Genomic DNA, 20,614 nt, shown 5'->3' with positions numbered 1-20,614 from the left:
TGTAGCAGCCAGAGGCACCAGCAGTGTCCTTGACCTCCCACATACTGCAAGCATCACACTAAATCAGCTTGCCTGACATCTCCTTCTTTCGTCTCTCCCTCCGCAGTGTTTTGCGTAGCCTCCTCTCCTCAGCTTCCTCGCCGAAGACTCTCGAGCCTAAGACTCACACTTTTCTCACAGGGCCGCTCACTCACTGCCGCTCGCTAAGAGCCGTCTTGCTTATATTGACTGATAAATTGTCTAATTTACCAATTTACAAACCACTTGGGCTAGAGCCAATCAGTGTTTTCTCTTGCTTATCTTCTCCTGCTGTTGCTTCCAAATCTACAGCAGCTCTGATCACTTTTTTAGTGTGGCGCTATCACGTGGCCGAGCCACTTTGGTCTCGAACCGTCGTTCGTCGAGCTCGAGCTCCCGCGTGGACCTGCCGTGATCTGGACCGACCAAACTATGGCGATCTGTGTGAACAGTTGACGGGGTGCAGCAAATGACGGAGCTAGTCTTCACTTCACCGTCAACAAGTTAACACACACACCTTGCCCTTTTGTACTAATTGTTGAGCTGTGTCATTTAAATATTTAACTGAGTGTTTATACAAGACGTGAACCTCTTTAGTGGTGAGTCCAACGATCCAAAATGGCCTCTTTTGGATTTTATCATGCCTGGAGACAATGCAGTTTCACTCAAATTGCCCACCTTCTGGACATCACAGCCCCAAGTGTGGTTTGAACAAGTCGAAGCCTAATTCCACATCCGCCAGATATCTGCCGACGTCATCAAGTACTACTACGTGGTCAGTGCGCTGGACCAGGAAACCCCGGGCCGCCTCATCGATTACCTTCGCCAGCCACCAGCCGACAACAAGTACGAAGGGATCAAGATGCTCCTCAAGGACACATTCGGTCTCTGCCGCCGCGTCATGGTGGCACAGGGATGGCCTAGGCAACCGCAAACCGTCCGTGCTCATGAACAAAATGCACGCACTGATGGATGGACACAAGACCTGCCTCCTTTTGGAACAGATCTTCCTCGAGCAGATGCCTGAGGACATCCGCCTGCACCTCGCGGATGATGATTTCACCGAGCCCCAACGGCTGGCAGCTCGTGCGTACATGCTGTGGGAGCCAAACAGCAGGGTGGAGCCACCATCAATTGGGTGGTGGCTGTGCCTCGGCAGGTTGTACGAGCGGTCCCAGCCTCCGTCAGCCACGAACGGCAACAGCAAGGACAAGTGGTGCTACTACCACCAAAGGTGGGACTCCGAGACCCGCCGATGCCGACCACCATGCACGCATCCGGGAAACACATCGGCCGGCCTTGGGTGATGGCAACTGCGGCCAGCCAAAAGCATCGCCTCCTCTACGCCTGGGATCATCATTCGGGGCGACGTCTTCTCGTTGACACGGGAGTGGAGGTCAGTGTTTTTCCCCCCTCGGGCATCGACACTCGTTCCGGAAAGCAGGAGCCTCCACTGGCCGGTTCAACAGCAGAAATGTCAGAACATATGGGGTCCGCACGATCCTGCTCAACTTCAACTCCTGTCGCTTCAAGTGGACGTTTACCAAGTATGGGGTGAAGCACCATATCTCCACCACCGGACCGCCACTCCATACACGTGCATGCAGGCTGCCCCTTAACAAGCTCCAACTGGCCAAAGACGACTTTCGCAAGATGGAGGAAATGGGCATAGTGCGCCGCTCAGACAGCCCGTGGGCATCCCCACTTCACATAGTCCCCAAAGCGTCTGGGGCTGGAGACCCTGTGAGGACTACCGCCATCCCTCACATCCAGGACTTCATGGCAAGGTGACAAGGTATTTTCCAAGATCGACCTGGTACGCGGCCACCACATCAACTAGCACGGAGCGGTCCCTGTCAAACCTTCCAATGAGAACTGCTGAAGTTATGGGAGCAACAGCAGCAGGAGATTAGCAAGAGATACGACTGATTGGCTCTAGCCCAAGTGGGAGGAGAGAAGTGAGTCAGTGCCGGGAAAACAGTTGAAAACTGAGGAATTTGGTTTGTAAATTGGTAAATCAGGCAATTTATCAGTCAATTGAAGCAAGACGGCTCTTAGCGAGCAGCAGTGAGTGAGTGGCCTTGTGAGGGAAGTGCCCTGTGAGAAAAGTGTGAGTCTTTGGCTCGAGAGTCTTCGGAGAGGAGACCACGCAATACGCTTGAGAGGTAGAGACGAAAGAAGGAGATGTCAGGCAAGCTGATTCAGTGCGATGCTTGCAGTATGTGGGAGGTCAAGGACACCGCTGGTGCCTCTGGCTGCTACAAATGCGAGAAGTGCATCCAGGTAGAGCTCCTGAAGGGCCGTGTTGGGGAACTTGAGAAGCAAGTGGATGACCTCCGGTTCGTCCGAGAAACGGAGTCGTTCCTCGACAAGTCCTACAGTACGATTGTTACACCTAAGGTACTGGAAGAGAGAAGGTGGGAGACAGTGAGAACGGGAGAGAAACATGGAATGCCAACTTCCCCGGGTGTTGTACCTCTTGTGAACAGGTTCAACCACTTAGAAGCTGTCGGGACAGAAGAGGTGTTTACACTGGGCGGCGGACTGGCTTGTGATGCGAATAGGGCTGTTGAGCCAAAACCAAAAAGGCCTAAGGCAGGCAACGCCATTGTAGTGGGAGACTCCATTGTGAGAGGTACGGACAGGGGTTTCTGCGGCAACAGACGGGATGCGAGGATGGTGTGCTGCCTTCCTGGTGCCAGGATCCAGGATGTCATGGACAGAGTGCAGAAAATCCTCAAGGGCGAAGGTGAACATCCGGAAGTGGTAGTGCATGTCGGCACAAACGATGTCGGAAAGAAGGGGATGAATATTCTGCAGCGTGACTTTAGAGAGCTCGGAAAAATGCTGAAAAGCAGGACCTCCAGGGTTGTTATCTCCGGTTTGCTTCCAGTTCCTCGTGCTGGCGAGAGCAGGAACAGGGAGATACGGGACCTGAACGTGTGGCTGAGGAACTGGTGCACGGGGCAGGGATTTAGATTCTTAGATCACTGGGATCTGTTTTGGGGTAAGGGGGAACTGTACAAAAGGGACGGGATTGCATCTTAACAGGTGTGGGACCAGCATTCTGGCAGGCAGGTATGCCACTGCTACACGGGTGGTTTTAAACTGAATAAGGGGGGTGGGGTGTCGAATGGGATAGTGGAGGATGGAGTTAAAGGGAAAGGGTTTCTTAAATGTGTGAGCGTAGAGACAGAGGGGTGTAAAATGAGGGTAGAAGCAATAGGTAGCAAGGATGAAGAGTAAAAGTGGCAGGCAGACAAAACCAGGGCAAAAATCAAAAAGGGCCACTTTTCAACATAATTGTATAAGGGGTAAGAGTATTGTAAAAACAAGCCTGAAGGCTTTGTGTCTCAATGCAAGGAGCATTCATAATAAGGTGGATGAGTTGAATGTGCAGATAGCTATTAATGACTATGATATAGTTGGGATCACGGAGACATGGCTCCAGGGTGACCAAGGCTGGGAGCTGAACATCCAGGGATATTCAATATTCAGGAGGGATAGAGAGAAAGGAAAAGGAGGTGGGGTAGCGTTGCTGATTAGAGAGGAGATTAACGCAATGGAAAGGAAGGACATTAGTTTGGAGGATGTGGAATCGGTATGGGTAGAGCTGCGAAACACTAAGGGGCAGAAAACACTGGTGGGTGGTGTGTACAGGCCACCTAACAGTAGTAGTGAAGTTGGAGATGGTATCAAACAGGAAATTAGAAATGCGTGCGACAAAGGCAAAACCGTTATAATGGGTGACTTCAATCTACATATAGATTGGGTGAATCAAATTGGCAGGGGTGCTGAGGAAGAGGATTTCTTGGAATGTATGCGGGATAGTTATCTAAATCAACCTGTAGAAGAACCAACGAGAGAGCAGGCTATTTTAGACTGGGTATTGAGTAATGAGGAAGGGTTAGTTAGCAGTCTTGTTGTACGTGCCCCCTTGGGCAAGAGTGACCATAATATGGTTGGGTTCTTCATTAGGATGGAGAGTGACATTGTTAATTCAGAAATAATGGTTCTGAACTTAAAGAATGGTAACTTTGAGGGTATGAGACGTGAATTGGCCAAGATTGACTGGCAATTAATTCTAAAAGGGTTGACGGTGGATATGCAATGGAAGACATTTAAAGACTGCATGGATGAACTACAAAAATTGTTCATCCCAGTTTGGCAAAAGAATAAATCAGGGAAGGTAGTACATCCGTGGATAACAAGGGAAATCAGGGATAGTATCAAAGCGAAGGATGATGCGTACAAATTAGCCAGAAAAAGCAGCATACCGGAGAACTGGGAGAAATTCAGAGACCAGCAGAGGAGGACAAAGGGCTTGATTAGGAAAGGAAAAATAGATTATGAAAGAAAACTGGCAGGGAACATAAAAACTGACTGCAAATGTTTTTATAGATATGTGAAAAGAAAGAGATTAGTTAAAACAAATGTAGGTCCCTTGCAGTCAGAAACAGGTGAGTTGATCATGGGGAACAAGGATATGGCGGACCAATTGAATAACTACTTTGGTTCCGTCTTCACTGAGGAAGACATAAATAATCTGCCGGAAATAGCAGGGGACCGCGGGTCAAAGGAGTTGGAGGAATTTAGTGAAATCCAGGTTAGCTGGGAAGTGGTGTTGGGTAAATTGAATGGATTAAAGGCCGATAAATCCCCAGGGTCAGATAGGCTGCATCCCAGAGTACTTAAGGAAATAGCTCCAGAAATAGTGGATGCATTAGTAATAATCTTTCAAAACTCTTTAGATTCTGGAGTAGTTCCTGAGGATTGGCGGGTAGCAAACGTAACCCCACTTTTTAAGAAGGGAGGGAGAGAGAAAACGGGGAATTACAGACCAGTTAGTCTAACATCGGTAGTGGGGAAACTACTAGAGTCAGTTATTAAAGATGGGATAGCAGCACATTTGGAAAGTGGTGAAATCATTGGACAAAGTCAGCATGGATTTACAAACGGTAAATCATGTCTGACGAATCTTATAGAATTTTTCGAGGATGTAACTAGTAGCGTGGATAGGGGAGAACCAGTGGATGTGGTGTATCTGGACTTCCAGAAGGCTTTCGACAAGGTCCCACATAAGAGATTAGTATACAAACTTAAAGCACACGGCATTGGGGGTTCAGTATTGATGTGGATAGAGAACTGGCTGGCAAACAGGAAGCAAAGAGTAGGAGTAAACGGGTCCTTTTCACAATGGCAGGCAGTGACTAGTGGGGGTAACGCAAGGCTCAGTGCTGGGACCCCAGCTATTTACAATATATATTAATGATCTGGATGAGGGAATTGAAGGCAATATCTCCAAGTTTGCGGATGACACTAAGCTGGAGGGCAGTGTTAGCTGTGAGGAGGATGCTAGGAGACTGCAAGGTGACTTGGATAGGCTGGGTGAGTGGGCAAATGTTTGGCAGATGCAGTATAATGTGGATAAATGTGAGGTTATCCATTTTGGTGGCAAAAACAGGAAAGCAGACTATTATCTAAATGGTGGCCGACTAGGAAAAGGGGAGATGCAGCGAGACCTGGGTGTCATGGTACACCAGTCATTGAAAGTAGGCATGCAGGTGCAGCAGGCAGTGAAGAAAGCGAATGGTATGTTAGCTTTCATAGCAAAAGGATTTGAGTATAGGAGCAGGGAGGTTCTACTGCAGTTGTACAGGGTCTTGGTGAGACCACACCTGGAGTATTGCGTACAGTTTTGGTCTCCAAATCTGAGGAAGGACATTATTGCCCTAGAGGGAGTGCAGAGAAGGTTCACCAGACTGATTCCTGGGATGTCAGGACTGTCTTATGAAGAAAGACTGGATAGACTTGGTTTATACTCTCTAGAATTTAGGAGATTGAGAGGGGATCTTATAGAAACTTATAAAATTCTTAACGGGTTGGACAGGCTAGATGCAGGAAGATTGCTCCTGATGTTGGGGAAGTCCAGGACAAGGGGTCACAGCTTAAGGATAAGGGGGAAATCCTTTAAAACCGAGATGAGAAGAACTTTTTTCACACAGAGAGTGGTGAATCTCTGGAACTCTCTGCCACAGAGGGTAGTCGAGGCCAGTTCATTGGCTATATTTAAGAGGGAGTTAGATGTGGCCTACTCCTGCACCTAATTTCTATGTTTCTATGTTTCTATGAAGGGAGTTTGTCAGCATGGTCAACTTCTACCACCGATTCATGCGAGCAGCTCCAGGATCATGCAACCGCTGTTCAAGGCCCAGGCCAAGAAGCCAAAAGAGCTCGTTTGGGATGACGCGGCCACGACCATTTTCGACAACGCCAAGGAGGTGCTGGCAAAGGCAACGATGCTGGTACATCCACGGGCCAACGCACCAACAGCTCTCATGCTCGACGCATCTGGCACAAACATGGGCAGAGTGCTGGAACAACTGAACAATGGTAGATGGCAACCCATAGCCTTTTTTAGAAGTCACCTGAGATTTCCCGAGCAGAAATACAGCGCTTTCGATCGGGAGATCCTCTCTCTCTGCCTGGCCATCCGACATTTCCGCTACTTCCTCGAAGGCAGGGATTTCACAGCTTTCACCGACCACAAGCCACTCACGTTTGCCTTTGCCAAAGTGTCTGATACTTGGTCAGCCCGACAGCAGCACCACATGACCTACATCTCAGAATACATGACTTGCGTCCAGCACATCGCAGGCAGGAGTAACCAGGTCGCAAATGCATTGTCCCCCATTGCCATCAATGCCATCCACGCTCTGGTCCCAGGTGTCGACTACACGGCCGTGCCGATCCCCCAGCGAGAGGCTGAAGAGACACTCGCCTATCGCACCGCCATCTCAGGCCTGCTGTTGGAAGATGTGTGACACCACACTTCTCTGCGACGTGTCTACGGGACAGCCAATCCCCGCTGCCTGGCCCCGCCGGATTTTCGACATGGTTCACGGCCCAGCTCACCCTTCCATCTGGACAACAAACGCACTGATGGCAGCCAAGTTCATGTGGCACGGGGTTGCGCAAACAGGTCGGCAACTAGGCCAGGGCGTGCATCCACTGTCAAGATTCAGTGACACTTCAAGGTGCCACTGCAGAACTTTGCCCTGACACACCAGCATTTTGACCACATCCACGTCGACATTGTTGGATTGCTGCCCCCATTCAGAGATGTCACCCACCTCTTCACCATCACGGACAGATTCACGAGATGGCCGGATGCCGTCCCATTCTCGGATACCTTCACTGCGACCTGTGCACGTGCCCTCACCACCCACTGGATTGCCCGCTTTGGCGTGCCGGTGGATATCTCATCCAACAGAGGTGCGCAGTTCACCTTCGAACTGTGGTCACCAATGGCCCGGCTGCTTGGCACTAAGCTGCACCTCACAATGGCCTACCACCCACAAGCAAATGGCCTTATGGAACGTTTTCACCGGCACATGAAGGCATCCCTCAAGTCATGGCTCACGGGCCCAGACTGGATGGATGAATTGCCGTGGGTCATGTTAGGTATACGCACTGCCCCAAAGGAGGACCTTGCAACTTCCTCGGCCGAGCTGGTCTATGGCGCCCCGCTTGTGGTCCCAAGGGACTTCATCTCTGGCACAGTGGTGTGCAATGTTGGAGCCCCACAGGGAACGGTTCTGGCCCAGTTCCTCTTCACCCTGTGTACTGCAGACTTTAACTATAAGTCTGACACATGCCACGTACAGAAATATTCAGATGACACAGCGGTTGTGTAAGGAATGGGCAGGAGGAGGAATACAGGAACTTGACCAGTGCCTTCTGTGCCTGGAGTAAAGAGAACTGTCTCATCCTGAACACAACTAAGACTAAAGAGATGGTGGTTAACTTTGGCAGGTCCAAGCTCCCCCTTCAGCCAGTCAACACTGCAGGGGCTGACATTGAGGTGGTGCAGGCATATAAATACCTTGGATTGCACCTGGATAACAAACTGGACTGGTCTGTCAACTCTAACGCCCTCTACAAAAAAGGCCAGAGCAGACTCTTTTTCCTCAGAAGGCTCAAATCCTTCAATGTGCGTAATGATATGCTGCAGATGTTTTACAACACTGTGGTTGCAAGTGTTATTTTCTACGCTGTTGTCTGCTAGGGCACCAGCATTAGTGCTAAAAACAACAAGAAGCTGGACAAACTGGTTAAACGAGCTAGCTCAGTGCTGGAGGGGAGAGTGGACTCTGGGATGGATGTGCTTGAGAGGCGTATGAGGCGCAAGGTGCAGGTCATCCTGAAAAACCCCGGGCATCCCTCCATGTAATTCTGGAGAGTCAAAAGAGCACTCGTAACAACAACCGGCTCCTCTCCCTGCCCTGTAGAACGGTGCGGTTCAGGAGATCCTTCACCCCTGCAGCCATTAGATTTTATAATTCGGACCGCTAGGCTGTTGGGGGATGCATTTTTGCATTTTTTTAATTTTTAATTGTTAATTATTGGTCTTTTTAAGTATTTATTGCTCTCAGGTAGTGTCCACATTGTATTTTATGTATTTACTGACTGCGTTCATTTTGAATGTGTGGGTTTGTTGGTTGGGGGCTTCCGGATATCTGAATTTCCCTGAGGGGATCAATGAAGTATTTATTATTATTTTTATTATTATTATCCCGGCGACGCGTGGACATCAAGAACCCCCCACAACCATGCTGACGTGACTCCGTGAGAAGGTGGGCACGCTTTCTCCAGTCCCAACATCCCAACACGGTCTCAGAACCACGTAAGTCCCACCTGACCTCCAGGACTACCAGTAAGCCTTCCTTCGCCGAGATTCCCGCTGTACGCCTCTGCAAAAGCCTTACGAGGGACCCTTCAGAGTATTGCAAATCAACGCCATGCCTTTCATCATCGACCTGGGCGGCCGACACGAGACTGTCTCCGTGGACCGTCTTAAGCTGGCACACTTGGACATTGACCAACCAGTGCAGATGGCACAACCCCGCCGCAGAGAGCGTCCACCATCACGACCAAACCTGCCCTTAACTCAACCATCCACAACCCTGAACACAGGAGACATGTACACATGATCAGGCCGCCTCCCTCGACCGCCTAACCGCCTCCAATACTCCAGTTCTGGGAGGGTCATGTGGCGCCATCATGTGGCCGAGCCACTTTAGTCTCGGACCGTCGTTCGTCGAGCTCGAGCTCGAGCTCTCACGTGGACCTGGTGTGATCTGGGCCAACCAATCAACGCCGATCTGGGTGAACAACTGACGGGGTGCAGTAGACGATGGAGCTTGGCTTCACTTCACAGTCAACACGTTAACTTGCACACCTTGCCCTTTTGTACTAATTGTTGAGCTGTATCGTTTAAATATTAAACCGAGTGTTTCTACAACATGTGAACCTCTTAATTAGCATCTTTCCAATGTGTTTACATCCTTTCTGCATGCACATGTGTGGCTCAGCTAAGGTTATATATGTCTAATACTTTTAGAATGGAACTCAAGTCGTATTTTTGATTTTATTAATCAATGGTGCTATTTGTTATGTTGCATGCCTTAAACCCTTTGGAACTATCACAATTAGATTCTTACTGTACATTTAGAATTCCTTCTACAAAAACTCTTCTAATAATACATATCATATTTATCTCTGTTGCAAACCATCACACATCTATTCAGGATATTTAAAAATCATTTATACTTTATAACAATCCTCCACAGTGTTAAATATATATTCTAATTTTAAATTGTTTGTGTATATGATGAACAGAACTAGTCTCAGTGGAATGCCATTTCCCAACTTGTGGCATCTTGAGGAAAATTAACTACAAAAAAAATGTAACTACTGGAGGAACTCAGTGGGTTAGGCAATATCTGTGAAGGAAAATGGATAGATGACGTTTTGGGTTGGGACCCTTCTTCTTGGTTCCTTGGTCCTCCAAAATATTCCAAATAGAATTTAAACTGGAGGTGGTGAAGGGAGGGCTTAAGCCAGAAAGGGTTATTGGGAAGAAAGAGCTACTTTAAATTTAGTTGCATCTGGTTGGGTAACTATAGTTGGGTGAAGATTATTCCATGCTTTAATTGTGCGGGGGAAGAACTTCTTCAGTCTGAATAAGTGTTCCGACCCTAGATGTTGTCTAGGAAGGAACTGCAAATGCTGGTTTACACTGAAGTAACTCAGCGGGACAGGCCGCTTCTCTAGATAGAAGGAATGGGTGACGTTTTGGGTCGAGACCCTTCTTCATTCCTTCTATCCAGAAATGCTGCCTGTCCCGCTGAGTTACTCCAGCATTTTGTGTCTATCCTAAATTTTGTCTGTCCATTTTCCTCCACAGATGTTCTCTGACGCATTGACTTCCTCCAGCATAATATCTTATGTTATCAATAAAACTGAAATTTCAAATATATTATTACATGTACTGGAGTACCTCTGTTAACTCTTCGTGTCACAACATCAAATGATCCATTAACATGATCAACAATTGTTTTCTTATAAAATCTAGGCAAGCTATTTTATTATATTTTCAATTGATATAGTAAATAGAGGCAGAAACACCATACCTTCAGGTTAAAGGTGGCATCATTGCAGGAATGTTGATGACCAAAGAAAGTTTGAGCACAAAGTCCCTGAAGAAGAAAAGGAAAATTCCATAGTAAATAATAATAATTTTGATTATTGGTTTACATAAGAGTTGGGAGTGCGTTTGAAAAATTAATATAGAATTATACTTAAAATGGGTCATTTTGATATCTCCCAGAACAGCTGCTGGTGTGACAATGTGTGATTAACCGCACCTATTGCTTTTGATGCAGGCAAGCATTGTACCTTCATCTTGCTTGTTTACTTACACAGCGTCAGAGGTAGCAAACACTTTTGTCTCAATAAGTACAGTGAGTTGATCACACTAGCTATGGCTTGCTGTACTACTTAAACCTGGCCTGCATATTTTAAAGGAGTGGTGGCTGCAGCAACAGGTAGTGGAGCTCATTGTGAAACTTAATCTTGTTTGTGATGCTGGACCACAAATCTAGGTCAAGATGGTGAAATCTAGGACTGGTGTGATCTGCCTACAGGTGACCAGAAATACATCCAGGCTAAGCAGGATAACATTACATAGAACACAGAGCACAAGAACAGGCCCATCTGCCCACAATGTCTGTGCCGAACATGATGTCAGGACCAACTCTTATCTGCCTGCATGCAATCCATATCCCTCCATTCATAGCACATCAATTTGCTTACCTAAAAGTTTCTTAAATTCCACTATCATATCTGCGTCAATCACCACCCCTGGCAGCGTTTTCCAGGCACTCACCAACCTCTGCATAAAGAAACTTACCCCACCCATCTTCTTTAAACTTTGCCCCTCGCCTTAAAACTATGCCGTCTAATAATTGATTTTTTAATCTTGGGAATAAATCTCTATTCTATTTATAACTCTTACTTTACATAGAAACATAGAAAATAGGTGCAGGAGTAGGCCATTCGGCCCTTCGAGCCTGCACCGCCATTCAATATGATCATGGCTGATCATCCAACTCAGTATCCTGTACCTGCCTTCTCTCCATACCCCCTGATCCCTTTAGCCACAAGGGCCACATCTAACTCCCTCTTAAATATAGCCAATGAACTGGCCTCAACTACCTTCTGTGGCAGAGAATTCCAGAGATTCACCACTCTCTGTGTGTGAATCTCTGTGTACATAGTTTTATCAAGTCTCCCCACAACCTCTGGTGTTCCAGAGAAAACAATCCAAGTCTGTCCAACTTTCCTTGCAGCTAATTCCCCCTAATCCAGGCATCATTCTGGTCAACCTCCTCTGCACCCTTTGTAATGCTCCAAAGGCAGTTTAATCAGTCTATAAGGCTGCAACATGACTTCCTGTTTCTTATACTCAATGCCCCAACTTATGAAAGCATGCATACCATATGCCTTCTTTACCACTCTATCTACTTGTGTTCCCACTTTCAGCAGATTATGAACTTGAACCCCAAAATCCACTGCAATTCATGCCGTTATTGCATTTTTCCTCTTACATTTGACCTCCCAAAGTGCAACACTTCAATCATGTTTCAAAAAGGTAGTTAATATCGTCTAAGGACCACACCATCCTGGCAAAGCTCTCATCCCACTGCTACCAATGGGAATAAGGCACAGGAGCATGAGAAATGTTATCTCCAGGTTCAAAACCAAGTTCTTCTCATCAATCATCAGGCTCTTGCACCACCCTAACCATGACCCTACCTCAGCACCAAACTATAATGGACTTTGTACTATGAAGGTTACAATATGTACTTTAACTTGCATCATTTTTGTTATTATTACCTAGTATAATTAATAATTTATTGTTAATTTTTTTGTGTTGTTGCGTTTAATATGCCTGTAAAGTTGCAGCAAGTAAGAATTTATTGTACTGGTGTCAGTGCGTTTGACAATTAGCACCCTTGAATCGTGATATTTTATTTTAGTTATGGGTAAAAGAAGAACTTGAGACTATCAATAGCAGACAGTTACTAGAAGATTACATTGAGCAAATAGAAAAAACATTTATTTCCTTGAAGATAGTGAGAAGGTCAAATTTGTTATAGCAGGGAGTTACTGTGCATATACATCTAAAGGGAGGCCACATACTGTATATAAACAAGGGCGAAAGGGAAAGGAGAGGCATTAAAAAGCTTGAGAGCAGCATAAATCCCAACATAGATGCGTTGGCCAAACGAACTGTGATAGTACTGATACAGTAATTCTGTAACCTCATGTAAAGTCTTTCATTTGTGCTTACACAAAGACTTCAATTTGCTGTCCTCTCCAAAACATTTCCAAATGTTAAATCTAAAAGATTCCTGTTTGATTAGATGCTAAATGTATTTGATTCATTTGGAGAGATTTTAATGAAAGCACCTGCATCAAATGTAATTTAATTTAATTTAGTTTGATGGTGAAATAAATATTTCATGAACAAGATGAACTTGTAAGGCTTCCAGTATGTTCGGGAGATGAAACAAAATTCTTCAAAGGAGTGCAGACATTAAAATATTACCTAATCAAATACAATTAAAGCATGTCATTTTAGAAACTTGAGGTGTATGATTTTAACCCTGGGTGGTTACAATCACTGAAGATATTTGCACAAAATGTATATCACGAAAACATGTCATTTAGACATTACTTCAGCTCCAATGCTTGAACTCTACATGAGCCTCCTCCCAATTTATTTCATACTTTGGTAATTTCAGCATCTGATTACAGAACAAAACAAAAGTGAAGATATAAGATCAGTTGAATATCAGAGAAACATCTTGCCCTGCAGCATTTCACTCCCTCAATACGTGAAAAACTAGGAGCTGGAGGCAATAGTTGTAGGGAAAATCTGCTAATGTCATGGTGCTCTACAGCACAGAAACTGACCTTTTGCCCACCTTGGCAAGTCAAATTGGACTTGGCCCATATTCTTCTAATACCTTCCTATTCATTTGTGTCCAAATGTCTTTCAAAAGTCAAAATTATTTACTAACAACATTTACTACATTGTTATTCAAATCTTTAATGTGTATAAAAAAACATCATCAGACACAGCACAGATGCCTTCCTCCAAGCCAATTGGCTAGCTCTTGTTGGATTCCATGCAATCTAACCTCCCAGACTAGTCTATCATGTGGGATCTTGTCAAAGGCCTTGCTAAAGTCCAAAAAGGCAGCATCCACTGGCATGCCCTGCCTTCAACAATCTTCTTGGTGACCTTTTCTAAAAACTCGATAAGATTTGTGAGACACAATTTCCCATGCACAAAGCCATGCTGACTGTCCATAATGTGTAGGAAGGAACTGCAGATGTTGGTTTACACGAAGATAGACACAAAATGCTGGAGTAACTCAACGGGACAGGCGGCATCTATGGAGAGAAGGAATGGGTGATGTTTCTTCTTTAGGCTGAGAGTCAGGGGAGACGGGAAACTAGCTATATGGAAGGGTAAGGTGTGAAGGTTAGAATGCCTGGGTATTATAGCGAGAAGGCTGACAAGGTTCACATGGCCATCCAATATCAGCTAATTTGACCCAGCTACCCTGGAAAAGTACTGTAATATTGTCCTGCGGTAATGTTTAGCTTCATACAAAGTTGTATTACCATTAGCTCAATGCATAATGGCTGTCACTGTTTGCAGCTACTTTTATGTATAGCAGAATTTGTTTTATGAATAGCTTACCCCTTGGCACAATCTTTGATATCTGCCACTTTACTGGAAGCATTTAATTTTTAATGTTCTGACTAGAGTGTTGAATTTAGCCAAAGACAACAATTTACGGAGAGGAAATAAAGTAGTTCTAACTGCACCTTCTACACCGGGTGCCACTCATCCCAAAAGTGCGACAAAGTGGCGCAGCGGTAGAGTTGCTGCTTTACAGCGTCAGAGACCTGGACGTGATCCTGAATACAGGTGCTGTCTGTAAGGAGTTTGTACATTCTCCCTGTGACCACATGGGCGTTCTCTGGGTATTCCAGTTTCCTCCCACATACCAAGGATGTGCAGGTTGTTGGTTAATTGACTTCTGTAAAATTATCCCTAATGTGTAGGATGCAAAACTGGGATAATATAGAACTAGTATACTTGTGATCGTTGGGTCGGCGTGGACTCAGTATCTCTAAACTAAACTAAAATATAAACTTAAACAAGCTTAAAGATAGACCTATTTTCAATTTCTGAAGAGATTTTAATTTCAAAGTAATAATGAAGTTACATATAAGTCATGCTATCTTCTTGAATTTGAATTTGTTCTTCAAATTTATTTGTCACATGCACCATAAGGTGCAGCGAAATGAATTTACAATGCAGCATTACAATTAAAAAAGGACATAATACACAACATGATTCCACACAGACATCCACCACAGCATTCTTCACTGTGGTGGAAGGCAATACAGTTCAGACAGTCCTCCTCCTCCTCCTCCCTTGCTCACCAGGGGCCCTGACCCTCCGTAGTCACCGCTACAGACGGCCTGATGTTCAAGCCCATTGGTCGGGATGGTCGGAACGGCAACGTCGGGACAGGTCGAGCACACCCCGCGGCCCGGAGCTCCCAGTCGACCACCTCCTTACTGGAGACCGCGGCTTCCAGATGTTGTGGGCCGCAGGCCAGTGGTCGGAGCTCATCTCTGGCATCCCCCGGTGAGGGATCGTCCATTCCATGATGTAAGGTCCGCTCCACGCCTGCCGCCAGAAGCTCCACAGACCGAGGCTCCATGATGTTGTAGGCCACATGCCAGCGGTCGGAGTGCTTCTCCTGCGACCCCCGGGCAAGGGGGTCCGCGATGTTAAAGTCCATATTGCGTGCCTCTGAAGCTCTGGGCCCAACTCCAGGAAAGGCCGCACCAAACCAGCTGTAAGGCCACGAGGAGGGAGGCAAAGAAGCGACAAGGAAGAAAGTTGCATCTCCGTCGAGGTAGGTGCCTGAAAACGGTTTTCCCCTATTCCCCCCCTCCCCCACCACCACCCCCCACACAAGACAAACAGAGAAACACTATAACATACTTTTGGACATACTAAAAAAAACAAAAAAAGTCAAAACAACGAACCCGCTGCAGGCGAGGCAGCCGACTCGCAGCGCCACCGGAACCGGAATAAGATGCTAGATACGATTTAAAAAAGAGGACATTTGTGACTGGTTCATTTTAAAGGTCACCAATGGAAATGAAGAGGAACTATTTATCATGGTATGTCTTCAATCTATTGTAAAATAAAATGATATGTCCGCTTATTGGCAGAAACACTTTCATTGCCATCCCAACCAAGAAGATGAAATGTTAAGATCATTAGAAACTGTTTTTGGGAGCTAAGACTTCCTTTAGAGTCCACAAGTGACATCTGTAGACAGATATCCACTTGATGTTTGCAAAGCAGACAGATTATATAATTCTGTATGCATCACATGACATAGATGCCATCATTTTGGAGATCAGAACTCCAGAAAATGTCCTTTGATAACCTCAAACAGCAGAACCTATATGCAGCAACAAGGAGGCTCCTCGACTGGCATTATTTAAAAGGATCATCATTTACTGATTATTTCACATTTCCACATAAGCAGTTTGTTATTTAAAATCTCTTTATTTCATTCACACTTCACTTGTTTATCTCCATTGCTTTTGACACAGCGATTAAATGTGTTTGCAAACCTGATTACGAGCTAGTCTTCCCACTTCCAGCTTCTGCTCACGCTTCACACCTCCAGTGTATTAATACCGCAGGTTCCAGGCAGGCTATTTTAGAAGACTGGTGCCATAAAAATATTTTTATTGTGTTTTATTGAAATGTTGAAATGGATGACCAGGGAAGCCTGATTGTAACCACACACCTTATGTTTAACATTCCTTCTAACACACACAAAATCTATACAACTCACAACTGCAGTTTGTTGTCTGTGGATTGTTGCTAATGCCTGGTTCAATTTGCAATCATAGAGGTACAAACAGCCTGGGTGACAGCTCAAAACAAGGTTTGGTGAATCAGCACTCTTCCAAGGCTGCTTTCTAACTCCAATAGAAATGCGGAGAATGATCGTTATGACTTGCTTTTCACTCTACCTAGGATAAATTTGACAGTTTATTGAATCTTAAACAAATGATTTTTCTGTTTAATAAAACCCTGTGATTTTTCCTAGCTTGCTCATGACATACACTGTGATTTTATTAAATTAATTTTGTGTGAAAATGTATTATCCTCTTCAGGGAGATTGCAACCTTCACGTGGTCTGCCCTGTTTCGATGAATTAATGCAATCATTCGATGGATGCACAATCAAATAAGATCAAATAGAACAAGTTGTCCTACAACTTTAGGCTGTGCACGCCATACGCATGAAGAAGAAGAAGAAGCTCCTCTTCATGATATTGCCCTTCAATATTGGACCCTTGTCAAATGAACAATTTAAACCAAGCAAAAATAAACCAATAGGATTGGATTGGCATGTTAAACCATGACTTAATTTTATTTTTAGTTGCTTTCAATGATAGGGAGGTAAAACAAGCACCCATTATTCCCTGGACACACACAAAAAGCTGGAGTAAGGGTCTCAACCCGAAACATCACCTATTCCTTTTCTCCAGAGATGCTGCCTGACTCACTGAGTTACTCTAGCATGTTGTGCCTATCTTTGGTTTAAACCAGCATCTGCAGTTCTTCACTACCTATTATTCCATGCCGGTTTCTTGTCTGACAGTCTAGATCGAAATGGCCACCAATTGCTTTGATTGCATTCTCTCCCTTATGCAAGGGACTCTGCTTGTTGATGAAAACAAATATCATTTGGAACCAAACAGAATAAAACTGCAACAAGCTGCCTTAGACCTAATTATAAAAGTTTCTCAAGGATGATATTTAACGAGTATTTTCTTTCTCAGGTCCCATGACAAATAGTGAAATTTCAAGCACTTTGCTGGCTTCAGCCTGTAAAAGGACATGTGCAATTCACCATCACTGTGGCTCAGTTTTACATATGGTAGTGGAAAGAGACTGGAAGAGGGACTAGGTGCCTGATTCGTTGACAACGACCTTGATGTTTCATTGGAAGAGATCAACAACATAAAGGGGCTGTCCCACTGCGGCGACCTAATCTGCGAGTTTAGAAGCGTTTGCCCTTGACTCAAAACTCGCAGCATGGTCGACACGTGGTCTTAGAAGATCCTATGAGGTCACTGGAACTCTCCTTCATGTTCGAGGGAAGTTCTCGAATATTTGCGGCCTCAGCTAGGTCGTGGAAACATTTTCAGCTTGCTGAAAATTTTTCCGCAAGTAAAATTTGGTCGGCATGGTTCTTTTTAACTCGTAGTGCAGTGGAGTGGGGTCGCTATTTAGTTTCAGGCAGTCGAGGGCAGCTGTAGGCAATCTCCTTCGCTGACCGAGCATTTTGATTGGCTCATTGGAGTTTTCAGGACCAAAGAAAACCGACCGGTGGGTAAAATACCGCTAAACTTTATTATACTTCTTAAAAGTGTCTCCACTCCTTCTCATCCCCTTCTCCCCCTTCTCTTCCCTTCTTTCTCCTTCTCTCCCCCTCTCTCCTCTTCTCTCACCACCCCACCCCCCCCCCCCCCTCCCCCCGCGCTCTCTAAAGGACTAACTTCCTCTTCATCGCGTTCCCCTGCTTTCCCTGGACCCTGCCTTTGCGATGTGTTTGTGTGTGTGTGCGGTCAGTCGATCCAGCTCGCGGTTTCAACCCGGACGGTCGAACCAGCTCGAGGTTTTCCAGGCGAGTGCCCTCGAGCTTGAAGGTCGAAGACACTCTACTTAACTCGCAGATTAGGTCGCCGCAGTGGGACTGCCCCTTAAGAAAGGTTCTTTCTTCTGGGGCATGAGGAACTCTTCAGGCTATCAATAAGGCACATCTTTCAGGAAGCAGAGGTTTTCCTCCAGTAATTTTACTTTTAGAAACATGAAAAGAATATCATCACCAGAAGGTAAAACTTATTCAAATAGATATGCTGTTGGAACGTGCTTTGGGATCCAAGACTATAATAGCTGAGACACCAGTCCTCGTACCATCACACATTTAGCCAGACTCACCATTATTCATCATAAGCACACATCAGCATATTGCACTGTTTGGTGTGGGGAACAGCAATAAAATTACAAACTCAGGTTTAGGTAGATCTGTTTAAAAAAAAACCAAAGACATGGTTCCATTGTCAATAGACAATAGACAATAAACAATAGGTGCAGGAGTAGGCCATTCAGCCCTTCGTGCCAGCACCACCGTTCACTGTGATCATGGCTTATCATCCACAATCAGTACCTCGTTCCTGCCTTCTCCCCATATCTGTTATCTTTAAGAGCTCAATCTGCTGTAACTCTCTTGAAAGCATCTAGAGAATCGGCCTCCACTTCTTTCCGAGGGAGAGAATTCCACAGATGCACAACTCTCTGGGTGAAAATGTTTTTCCTCATCTCCGTTCTAAATGGCCGCTATTCTTAAACTGTGGTTCCTGGTTCTGGACTCCCCCAACATCGGGAACATGTTTCCTGCCTCTAGTGTGTCCAATCCCTTAATAATCTTATATGTTTCAATAAGATCTCCTCTCATCCTTCTAAATTCCAGAGTATACAAGCCCAGTCGCTGCATTCTTTCAACATATGACAGTACCGCCATCCCGGGAAATAATCTCGTGAATCTATGCTGCACTCCCTCAATAGCAAGAATGTCCTTCCTCAAATTTGGAGACCAAAACTGCTCACAATTAATCCAGGTATGGTCTCACCAGGGTCCTGTACAACTGTTCCTATTGCTCAACTCCTCTTTTTATAAAGGCCAACATGCCATTAGCTTTCTTCACTGCCTGCTGTACCTACATGCTTACTTTCAGTGACTGATGTACAAGGACACCCAGATCTCTGTATATCCCCTTTTCCTAACTTGACACCATTCAGATAATAATCTGCCTTCCTGTTCTTGCCACCAAAGTGGATAACTTCACATATATCCACATTAAACTGCATCTGCCCACTCACCCAAACTGTCCAAGTCACCCTGCATCCTCATAGCATACTCCGCACAGTTCACACAGCCAACCAGCTTTGTGTCAACTTTTCTTGGCTCTGGTTCCATTCCCCACTGGCAGCTGTCTAAAAATGGCACAGGCTATTTCACAACCTTGGTGTCATGATTGACCCTAAAGTTCACTCTATATATCTTTATCATCATAAAGCGTGGTAAATTGGATTAGTAAGTATGCAGATGATACTAAGATAGGTGGGGTTGCGGGTAATGAAGTAGAGTTTCAAAGTCTACAGAGAGATTTATGCCAGTTGGAAGAGTGGGCTGAAAGATGGCAGATGGAGTTTAATGCTGATAAGTGTGAGGTGCTACATCTTGGCAGGACAAATCAAAATAGGACGTACATGGTAAATGGTAGGGTATTGAAGAATGTAGGTGAACAGAGGGATCTGGGAATAACTGTGCACAGTTCCCTGAAAGTGGAATCTCATGTAGATAGGGTGGTAAAGAAAGCTTTTGGTGTGCTGGCCTTTATAAATCAGAGCATTGAGTATAGAAGTTGGGATGTAATGTTAAAATTGTACAAGGCATTGGTGAGGCCAATTCTGGAGTATGGTGTACAATTTTGGTCGCCTAATTATAGGAAGGATGTCAACAAAATAGAGAGAGTACAGAGGAGATTTACTAGAATGTTGCCTGGGTTTCAGCAACTAAGTTACAGAGAAAGGTTGAACAAGTTAGGGCTTTATTCTTTGGAGCGCAGAAGGTTAAGGGGGGACTTGATAGAGGTTTTTAAAATGATGAGAGGGATAGACAGAGTTGATGTGGAAAAGCTTTTCCCACTGAGAGTAGGGAAGATTCAAACAAGGGGACATGACTTGAGAATTAAGGGACTGAAGTTTAGGGGTAACATGAGGGGGAACTTCTTTACTCAGAGAGTGGTAGCTGTGTGGAATGAGCTTCCAGTGAAGGTGGTGGAGGCAGGTTCGTTTTTATCATTTAAAAATAAATTGGATAGTTATATGGATGGGAAAGGAATGGAGGGTTATGGTCTGAGCGCAGGTATATGGGACTAGGGGAGATTATGTGTTCGGCACGGACTAGAAGGGTCGAGATGGCCTGTTTCCGTGCTGTAATTGTTATATGGTTATATGGTTATAAAGCATCCTTTTTCATCCATGCCTCAGATAATCTACT

The 20,614-nt window shown here is 45.2% G+C and overlaps 1 protein-coding gene across 1 annotated transcript in view; it reads right to left on the bottom strand.

Annotated features, from left to right (window-relative positions):
• spag16 (sperm associated antigen 16) overlaps positions 1-20,614 on the bottom strand; it is a 677,853-nt gene that overhangs the window by 294,305 nt on the left and 362,934 nt on the right. The window contains exon 15 of the mRNA XM_033024314.1: positions 10,494-10,559. Coding sequence (XP_032880205.1) covers positions 10,494-10,559 — 66 coding nt within the window. The remainder of the gene's footprint in view (positions 1-10,493; positions 10,560-20,614) is intronic.

Source organism: Amblyraja radiata, chromosome 7 (genome assembly GCF_010909765.2).
Source record: "Amblyraja radiata isolate CabotCenter1 chromosome 7, sAmbRad1.1.pri, whole genome shotgun sequence".
In the NCBI taxonomy this organism is placed as follows: domain Eukaryota; kingdom Metazoa; phylum Chordata; class Chondrichthyes; order Rajiformes; family Rajidae; genus Amblyraja; species Amblyraja radiata.
This window is presented reverse-complemented; position numbering and strand designations above follow the sequence as displayed.